Source organism: Cnephaeus nilssonii (genome assembly GCF_951640355.1).
Source record: "Cnephaeus nilssonii genome assembly, chromosome: 17".
Taxonomy (NCBI): Eukaryota; Metazoa; Chordata; class Mammalia; order Chiroptera; family Vespertilionidae; genus Cnephaeus; species Cnephaeus nilssonii.
The window spans coordinates 1591317-1601579 of record NC_137088.1 but is presented as its reverse complement, the minus strand read 5'-3'; the positions used below and the strand labels follow the sequence as shown (position 1 = coordinate 1601579).

At 52.7% G+C, this 10263-nt stretch overlaps 1 protein-coding gene across 2 annotated transcripts in view; it reads left to right on the top strand.

Annotated features, from left to right (window-relative positions):
• Positions 1 to 371: 371 nt before the first annotated feature.
• USP4 (ubiquitin specific peptidase 4) overlaps positions 372 to 10263 on the top strand; it is a 29251-nt gene continuing 19359 nt past the window's right edge. For both annotated transcript variants that reach the window (XM_079794389.1, XM_079794388.1), the window contains exons 1-6: positions 372 to 528; positions 2374 to 2501; positions 6825 to 6955; positions 8102 to 8228; positions 8829 to 8974; positions 9119 to 9180. In XM_079794389.1, the coding sequence (XP_079650515.1) occupies positions 428 to 528; positions 2374 to 2501; positions 6825 to 6955; positions 8102 to 8228; positions 8829 to 8974; positions 9119 to 9180 (695 nt within the window). In that variant the 5' untranslated portion in view covers positions 372 to 427. The remainder of the gene's footprint in view (positions 529 to 2373; positions 2502 to 6824; positions 6956 to 8101; positions 8229 to 8828; positions 8975 to 9118; positions 9181 to 10263) is intronic.

Sequence of the window (10263 nt, the reverse complement as noted above, 5' to 3'; positions counted from 1 at the left end):
ACACTCCCAGGACAGACAGGGCGGGGGTGGCCGGGCCCAGCGCGCGGGTCAGCCGGCCATCACGTCCTCCCAGTGACCGCCTCCAGCGGAGGGGTCGTGGGCCCCGCAGCCTGACTCTGAGGTCGCGGGGCTGGACAGAGACAGGAGGGAGCTGACCCCGCGGAGCGGACACCAGGGCGGGAGGAAGTGGCCGCTCCTACCCCGCCGCGCGTCCCCACTTCCGGCCCCGCCCTGCCCCACCGCGCAAGCGCGGGAGAGGCCGGCGCGTGGGGGCGGGGAGACCAGTCGGGGCGGGCCGGCGCTCCAGGCCGCGGCGCCGGGGGAGGAGGAGCGCGCGTGCGCGCGCGCGCGCGCGAGGGGGCGTGGCCCACAGCACGCTGTGCGCGAGGCGGATGTCCGGGTCGGCTGGGCCGGGGCCGCGGACGAGATGGCGGAAGGCGGAGGCTCCGGCGAGCGACCAGATGCGGAGACCCAGAAATCCGAACTCGGGGCCTTGCTGAGGACCACGCTCCAGCGAGGGGCGCAGTGGTGAGCGCCGGGCATCCCTTGCCGCCGCGCGGGGTCAGGGGTCCGTCCCCGGCGCTCAGGCCGGGCCCCTCTTTCTCGGCTGGGCAGGGGCCCGGCGGGGGCGATGCTGGCGGTCCTGAGGAGAGCGGCCTGACCCCGGCCCCGCGGGAGAGGGACCCTGAGGTCACTTCGGGGGGAAGCGTGGGCGGGGCTGAAGGTCGTCCCGGCTCTCGGGACCCCGGGGGGCGGGCCCGGCGGGGAGAGGGCTGCCGGACGGGGAAAGGGGGAGTGAGCTCTGGGGACCTTCAGGGCGAGGAGGGCCCTGTTCCCCGGCGGACTCGCGGAGTGACCTTGGGGGAAGGCGTCCACACCTCACCGACCCGGCCTGCCTATTCGGAGCGCCCCCCGCCCCCGGCCCCGCGGGCTGAGCGGAGACCCGAAGGAGATACTTTGTAACTTGTAAACCGCAGAGCAGATGTCAAGGTCAGAAGCCGAGCCAATGCCTGCGAGCTCCAGATGATTTTAGTAGCAAATGCCAAAACCCACTGTGAGCCTAGATAAGACGGCGACGAAACGCCCGGCGTTTAGAAGAGCAGGCCGGAGGCAGGAGTCCCGAAGAAATGGTGTAGTGGAAGGGACAGCACCTCCCCGAGGGAAGAGGTTTCTGGGTGGTGTTCCTGTGGGAGCAGAACCCGGCTGGCGCTGCGGGCCGCCCTCCAGGAACCGGGGCTGAGTGGGGAGGAGAGAGACGTTGGCATTAGCAGGAATTCACATACGGCTCTAGTGTTCTTGAAAGACAGGGCAAGCGGAGGCACTTACATTTTTTTATTATTATTATTGGTTTTAGAGAAAGGAAGGGTTGAGAGAGAGAGAGAAACGCCGGTGTGAGAGAGAGACACCGATCGGCTGCCCCCTGCATGGGCCCTGACCGGGCAGCCTGGCTCTGTGCCCCGCGGGGGAATGGGACCCGCCACCTTTTGGTGAACAGGACGGCTCTCCAGCCAAGCGAGCCGCAGTGGCCAGAGCCGCAGAGTCACTTTTAGAAGTTACCCTGCGTAGGGGTGATTTCTGAAGAATGCTCAGCAGAAGCAGAGCAAGTTTGAGAGAGACTAAACTCACACAGCACTTGGAGGGAAAAGTGCATTTTAGAGATCTGGATGTATTTATGGATCCTTCCGGCCATAAATAAAACTTGAAGGGCCCACCAATATAAATGTGCTTTGTTTAATCACAGATGTTTTCCTCTCCTTCTGTCTTATTTGTAAAACAGCACAGGGGTACTTTTAAAATATAACCAGATCAACTTGCTTTTTGGTAAGGTAAATGTACCTAGACACTCTTGTTTGTGTATGTGTGTGTGTATGTATGTCTACACATATACAGACATACACACTCTTAAAAAAGTGTATCTTGTTTGGTCTTCAAAGGACTTCCGAAGTGCGGGATGTTATTACCCCACTTTCAGAAAGAAAATTAGTTTAATGCCATTTGTGTCAAGCAAAGCAGTGTAACCAGATTGTCTAACTGGATAAGAACCTCTATAAAATCATTATGAAATTAAATTAGTGACTTGATGATTAGCAAACAAGATTTTACCTATAGAAATATTTCCTTTAAATAGGCCTTTTGAAACCAATCATTTTCTTCCTTTCATTTATTCACTCTTTCAACAATCATTTCACTTAATGGATAGTACCAATTAGCTCTCTGTGCTGTGTGGGGCCTGGCCCTACTGTTTGAGAATTTATTTTTTTAGTGGGGATTGGCTTGTTCCTCAAATGGAAAGACCGTAAAAAAAATGAAGGGATCAGCTGCAGAAACTTACAACCTCAGCTTTTCTGGTGCAGTACATTTTTGTCTCTCTAGGTATCTCATTGACAACCGGTGGTTCAAACAGTGGAAGAAGTACGTGGGCTTTGACAGCTGGGACATGTACAATGTGGGCGAGCACAACATGTTTCCTGGCCCGATAGATAACTCCGGGCTCTTCTCAGGTACAGTGTCCTGTTGCTTTTCTTTCTTTTTGCTTTCTGTTTGACAGTGCATTTGTGAAAGCTGGGGACAGGGCGAAGGACGTGCTACGGTGGAAGCAGCAGCAGCAGGGCCTGGGCAGGGCCGCTTTGACTCTGGACATGTTACAGGGAAGAGAGGAGCCCAGGCGGGGTGATGCCTCACTGGGAAGTCAGAGAAAAGGGGCCTCGGAGACAGGGTCAGGGAGTCGGCCCAGGACAGGCTGCCACTGCCATTGCTCCCCTGGTTGCAAGTCTCGTGGGGACCCTTATGAGAGCTTAGGGGCTGCTCGCCTGAGAGGGAGGCAGAGTGTGGGTGTGCTCCCGGGAGGGAGATCACTCCTGTTGCTTTTCTTTCTTTTTAAATTGATTTTTAGATAAAAAGGAAGGGAGAGGGGGAGAGAGAACACTAATAAGAGAGACGCATCGATCGGCTGCTTCCTGCACGCCTCCTGTTGTGGATGGAGCCCGAAACCTGGGCATGTACCCTGACCGGGAATCGAACCCAGGACCTCTTGGTCTATTGGGCGACGCTCAATCCACTGAGCCACACCAGCCGAGCTCCTGTTGCTTTTCTAACTGGTGTCATTTGGGCAGTGGCTTGGGGTCATGTTTATGTGTAACACGGGCAGTGTGAACCTGACGCTCCTCCTGTGAGGGGATACAGTGTCTTCTATTTGTGTCTATAGTAGGTCTTCACAGACCCTCAGGGAGAAGCTAAGTTGATTTCATCCTCAATTAACTGCTTCTAACAAGAGCATGCTTCTAGTATTTAAAATCTCTCTCTCTCTTTTCTGCAAACTAGTTTTGCTAGAGATTTTATTTCATTTTTATTAACTTTTTTCAATTAGCAATAATCGCGCCTCGGATAAACCCCATTGGCTAGGATACTGCCACTGCGCAAAGCCCTGCTAGAGATTTTAGGTTAGTATGTGGAATAGAAAGAAACGGTATTTTGAAATTACATCTGGAATCTGAAATTTGAGAACCAGAATTTTCTTTGTTACCTTAACTGTGGAACAAGTTGTAGACCCGTCGATGGTCATCAAGCATTTTTGTGATGGCTGCTTGTTATAGAGGTAGTATGAGGAGAGGTGGGGAGTCAGCTGAGTTCTCATCCAATTCAGCTCCTAATGGATGAAGCTACTGGATTGAAAAAGTGAGGGACGACTCGCTTGAGCTTAGCTGGCACCTGGATCTGCACGGAGATGGCAGGCAGCCTTCCCTCGGCTTTGTGCTGCCCGGCGTTAGACGCCCTTGCAGGCAGGACAGAGGCACCTTCTCCTGTGCCCAGAATCAGGGCAGCCGGAAGGCAGGCAACGCGTGAGGTTTGATCAGGGACCTCGTACTAATAACCTGGGTGCTTTTAAAAATGAGCAGTGCTTCGGCTCACGCCTCATTGAGGGGAGTCTGAGTTACATAATAAACAATGCCAGGTGCTTTGTTTCCTGAAGTAGGTCACAGAATGGCTTTTTACCATGAAGTTGCCTCAGGGGATCATTGCAAAAATGTCTGCACTTCGTCCTTTTTTCTCTCTTTTTAAAAGGAGAATGCTTTTTCTTTTTTTTTAAATTTATTGATCTTTTTTTTTTAGAGAAGGGAGAGATCCCCAGTTGGGGACGTGTGGAGGGTGGTTGATGGGTGATTCTCTCTCATCATTGATGTTTCTGTCTCTCTCCCTCTTCCTTCCTCTCTGAAGTAATAATAATTTAAAAAGTATATATTTAAAAAAAAAAAAGGGAGAGAGAGATAAAGAAAAACATTGATTTGTTTTCCACCCACTTATGCATTCGTTGGTTCTTCTTGTATGTGCCCTGATTGGGGATCAAACCTGCAACCTTGGCGTATCAGGACGATGCTCCAACCACCTGACCTACCCAACCAGGGCTAAAGGGGAACTCATACGGCTTCTAATAGTAATAGTGATGAGATCCTAGAGCTGGAGGGGCTCTGGGAAGGTGTGCTACATGACCTTCATCTAAGGACAGACATTCCTTTTGTGGTCCCCCAATTTGGCTTTGGCTTGAAATATTTGCTGTGTACTTGGGAAGTGAGAAGTACATTCCGTTTAAACTCGGTAACACTGACAGTGCAGGAATGACCTATCTAGGGCAAATGAGGGTAACCCCTTCCTTCCCAGGCTCTCAGTCACTTGCCAGTCCCTGTCTGCCTGCCTTCCACCTATGCTCAAGGGAGTGACTTGGAAGGGGCTCTTGAAAGTGTGGGAAGTTGAGGGTAGAGCATATCCTGGCTGGTGCTGTCTACAGAGCACCCTTCTCTCATTCTCCCCGTGCTCCCGCTAGACATCAGATGGACGCCTCTGCTTCGACTAACGTGCTCTCATCTTTCTTCCTTATTTGCCTCTCTGTTGAAGACAGTTGTAGAGGCTAAATCTTCATTTCAAACCCGTGTGATTTTTAGCATGATGCCCTTGAACTGGTCCAGTTTTAAATGAAACTAGTGAACTGCATTGAAAATTCCAGTTAAGTTTTCTACATTGGCACTACAGCATCATAAGAAAGACGTATTTGGGAAAATTGTCACTGAACCTCAGGGAAAAGAGCCCTATAGAACTGTTGTACTTGGGGTTGATGATGGTGAACGCTGTTGGTTCCTTGATTGATTTGAGAGAGAGAGAAAGAGAGAGAGGGGGGAAAGGAGAGAAAGAAACATTAGTTCACTGTTCCACCCATCCATGCATTCATTAGTTGATTCCAGTATGTGCCTTGACTGGGGATCAAACCCAGAACCACTGAGCTACCTGACCAGGGCTCCTTTCCCACTGTAAAGGCTCTGGCTGCTGTTGGCACAGTTTGGGTGGCCAGATCTGCATGGTGCTTAGAGTGAGAAATGAAGAAGGTGTATCTTTCCAAATAAGACAATAAGTGAATAACTTTGAACTTTCATAAATTTTTTTGTGTTTTTTTTTTAATATATTTTATTTATTTTCCACAGAGAGGAAGGGAGAGGGATAGAGAGCTAGAAAACATCGATGAGAGAGAAACATCGATCAGCTGCCTCCTGCACCCCCCCCCACCGGGGATGTGCCCGCAACCAAGGTACATGCCCTTGACAGGAATCGAACCTGGGACCCTTCAGTCCGCAGACCGACGCTCCATACACTGAGCCAAACTGGTTTCGGCAGTTTTTAATTTATAAATTAGACAAAGGTTTGAAGTTTAGGTATCAATGTAAAAATACATATTTTTATTGATTTCCGAGAGAAAGGGGAAGGGAGAGAGAAACATCAATGATGAGAGAGAATCATGGATTGGCTGCCTCCTGCACACCCCACACTGAGGATCGAGCCTGCAACCCAGGCATGTGCCCTTGTTCGGAATCGAACGCGGGACCCTTCAGTCCGCAGGCCGACCTCTATCCACTGAGCCAAACCGGCCGGGTGGGTATCAGTTTTTGGGAGGAATCTCTTGGAACCCCTGGACCCCCTTCTGTTGGTGAACAGAAAAGGTGTGTGGTCTGTTAGAGTTCATACTCAGCCACAGCTGCTGTGGAAAGTGGTTGGCTCATCGCTGAGGACTTTTTTAAAAGAAATTTCTTGATTGGGGGTTGTTTTTTTTAGAGAGAAACATTGATTTGTTGTTCACTTTTTTCGCGTTCATTGATTGCTTCTTATATGTGCGGGGATCGAATCACCAACTGGCGTATCAGGACAATCTCTAACCAACCGAGCTACCCAACCAGGCCCCCCCCCCCCTTTTTGTTTTAAATTGTAGTAAAATACACATAAGATTTATCATCTTAACCATTTTTTAAAAATATGTTTTTAAAATGTTTTTATTGACTTCTCTCTCATCATAGATGTTTCTTTCTTTCCCTCTCTCTTACTCTCGGAAATCAATTAAAAAAATATATATATATATAAAAAGAAAACTGCGTGTGCTCAGTGACTGTTGGTGAATAAACTTCAGTGACTTGTTTGTTTGCTTTCTTAGTAAGTCTTTAGGGGAAGATGATATCTGACCTTAATGCAGTTTCACTATGCAGAATATTATGTTAAATATTCATAATATTAGCCATTTTAATTATGGAAGTACTTTGGAAATGTATATTGGAGCTTTTCTCTTTTAACCTCCTAGAAGGAATACCAGTTCCTCATAAAATGTTCAGAAAACATGGCTAGAGACCAAGGATAGTCAGGTCTGCTCTATTCTGGCCAGTGACAGAATTTTGTAAGTTTTTCTGTTCTTAGAAATACTTTACTGGTTTCTGAAAAAGACATAAGAATCATGTAAAACAAACATTTCTGGGGAGAAGAGCAGTGAGTTATAACCTGTTTTCTTTTTTCAGATCCTGAGAGTCAGACCCTGAAAGAACATTTAATTGATGAATTGGACTATGTATTGGTCCCAACTGAGGCCTGGAATAAGCTACTGAACTGGTATGGCTGCGTCGAAGGCCAGCAGCCCATCGTCAGAAAAGTGAGTACGTGCATGATCGCACGAGCTGGTCAGTGTCTGCCTGCTCCCGGGGGCACTGGCGTCGGGGCCTGGGGGCTAGGTGTGCCTGAGTGGTTGGATGGAGGTGTCGGGGGCCTTTGTTCTGGTTCTGTAGGGACCTGTGGTTGTGCGTGGTGATGAGGGAGGGAGCGCTCACCCAGGATGTTACAGTGAGTGGCCTTCAACTGCAAAGCTGCAGTGGCGTGGGCTGTGCTCGGCGGTGCCATGGGAACATTCTGTATGAGAGGAAGTTCACCTGGGGTCATATGGGCATGCTGGAATGCACTGCTGCTTGTTTATCTCACAGCCTTGCTGATCCTTCTGCTTTTTCCCCTGTGCCTGCGCGTCTTTGGCCACACTGTTGACTATCTCAAAAACCAGGTTTTTATAACCCAGAGAGGAATAGCCTCTTGAAGGAAGGCAGGCCCTGGGACAAAAACCCAGATTGGTAACCCCTCTGGCAGACAGGACTCAGGAGAAGACCCCCCTCCGACGCCCACCTGGCGTTGGCTTGTCCTACCAGCGGGGAAACCTCAGGAGCCGTGCCTGCTGAGGCGCTAGTGGGCATTGGGTGACTCTCTCTGCCTGGGGTGCTGCTCCCTCCTTAGCAGAGGGGGAAAGAGCTGTCGTCCCGAAGCCCTGCTTCTGAGAGTCAGGAGGCCAGAGCTCCCTATTTTCCTCCAGCTTGAAACCTGGAACCTGGAAAGGGGTTAAGGATCCAAAGTTAGGTGCAGGCCAGCCTCCTGCAGAAGGCCCCTGGGCCCAGGGCTGCCGTGTGGCGAGTGTGCCGCCAAGGGCTTTAGCCAGTCTCTAGTCCTCTGACTGACAGGCGCCCGTCACTCCAGGGAAGCACCGTGACCCCCGCTCAGCGATGAACAGTGGCTCCCGTTGTGCGTGATGGTGCTAGCTGTGGTTCCGTCATGTGCTCTTGGTTGGCCCTAATGCGTGGAGAAGCGGTTTTTAACGCCTAGGCCAGATGCCAGTGGCTTTAAAAATCTGAACCTTGGCTCTCCTGGCCCCTTGAGGAAAGCGCTTATCACGCCGCGTTCTGCCCCGCCTCCGCGGAGCCCTGCTGCTTCCGGGACTGCGCGGTGCGCAGGGCCGCCCTCACCTGTGCCTCTCCCCCAGGTCGTGGAGTACGGCCTGTTTGTCAAGCACTGCAAGGTGGAGGTGTACCTGCTGGAACTGAAGCTCTGTGAGAACAGTGACCCCACCAACATGCTGAGCTGCCATTTCAGCAAGGCAGACACCATCGGTGAGCGCCGGGCCGGGCTCCAGCGCCCATGGGAGAGCGTGCGGAGCATTGTGCTGGTGGGAGGGAAGCTGGGGTGCCCTCTTCAGACGGATCACCAGGTCATCTCGGGTTGTGGTTACCTGTCCTGACCGGGAGCTGCTCCCCAGGGTGTTCTTGGGGGGAGCTAAGCCTGAGAGCCATCTTCTCAGAACACCAGGCATGGTCCCTGCCCATCCGACATCTGGCGGTAAGGATTAAGAAACGCGGATTCAGAGAGCTCAGCGTAACTTTAAATTAAACAGTCTCAGTGAGAAAGTGACAGAGCTGAGTGTTTGAAACCAGATCTGCCTCAGCTCCAAAGAGAAGTGTTCTCACTTCCCGGGGTTGCTCTGTGCTATAAATGGGACCCAGTCATCAGAGAAGGACAAGCGTAGGGAACATTCCCAGGCCTGAGGCAAGAGGCCGCCCATGGAAGATGTTGGCCGGAGGTCAGTCAGAACTTTGGATCCGGAGCGGCCCGTGGCCCTCGGAAAAGGAAGGAGGGTGGGCATTCGCTGGCCAGGGCGGTCTGTAGCCTGCCCTCTGGAGACAGCTCTGAGCCGTGTTCCGGCCTGTCCCCAGCGACCATCGAGAAGGAGATGCGGAAGCTGTTCAACATCCCTGCGGAGCGGGAAACGCGGCTGTGGAACAAGTACATGAGCAACACCTACGAGCAGTTGAGCAAGCTAGACAACACTGTCCAGGATGCTGGGCTGTACCAGGGTCAGGTAGGAGGGCCCAGGCATGCCCAGCCGGCAGCTCAGCCCGGGGGGCGGGGCGGGGCGGGGCGAGGTGCCAGGCATCTTCGGTTCTGAGCATGTCCGAAGTGAGGTGGTTCGCACATTCCACATGCGGCTCTCCTTTTCTCTCAGGTGCTAGTCATTGAGCCCCAAAATGAGGATGGCACGTGGCCGAGGCAGACCCTGCAGTCAAAGTAAGTGAACGTTTGTCCCGGTGGCTGGGCACACGGGTGTAAGAGAGACACTTCCTAAGGCAGTCACTTAGGCTAAGAAAAATGCTTCTTAGATGGAACATACATTTGATTTTATAGCCGAGCCTGTGATCCTGGTTGCAGGCGCTGGCCTTTGCTGAGCAGCATCTGGGCAGCCGTCCCCGGGAAAGCTGGCAGGGGGTGTGAGGGAGGCCGGAGGTGGCTTGGTTTTTGTCCAGGGCTCAGGCACCTCTGTGTCAGGAGGTGCCGGTGCGGGGTGTGGGACTGCATGCCCAAGAAGGCGGCAGAAGAAGGGGTGGGCTTCTCTGACGGTGTAGGGTGGGGAGCAGTGTCTGTTCTGATGGTTGGGGACAGTGTTGGTCTTTGCTCCCTGTCCTCAGTCAGGCCTTGGACAGTGGTGCATAGTGAGGGTTTGTAGCTCCTTTGAGAATCATGGCTTATGGGTTGATCTCAACCACGGAGCCCGATCGACCGACTCGCAGTCCCCTTTGCAGGGCTTCCTGCGCAGAGGGGAAGAGCCGGCTATGTGAGCGCGCACATGGGGGCGACTAGTGCAGGTGGGGGGGCGCAGCTTAGGGTGCTGGGAAGGCAGTGATAATGCCACGTGCTGGGCTCTGGATGCTGAGGGCAGTCTTCAGGGTGGGCTCCTCCTACGAGCAGCGTGCAGCCTGGAGGGCATCTGAGGAGCGAACGGGGCAGCAGAGCAAGGGGTGCAGGCTGCGCGTGTCACAGGGCCTCCCGCTGGGCTCAGGGCACGCGTGACGTGTAATTGAGACCGACTGACGTGGATTGGAGCAGGACAGACCTGGTAGAAAGGGCCGGGAGGCCAGAGGCTGGCCAGCGTGTCCTGTGGGAGCAGAGGGATCCTTTCTGGGAGGTGTAGCCTGTGTCTCAGCGTGTTGGCGGCAGGAGACGCACACGGAGAGGGAGGTCTCCCCTCACCTAATATGTACACCTGAGAGTCAGGTGGCTCACGGGTGCCTGTGTCCCAGCTGCAGTGCCCCCGCATGTGCTTTGAAGGGCCTGAGGACAAAGGACTGTGGCCAAGCATTTTCTAGACACAAG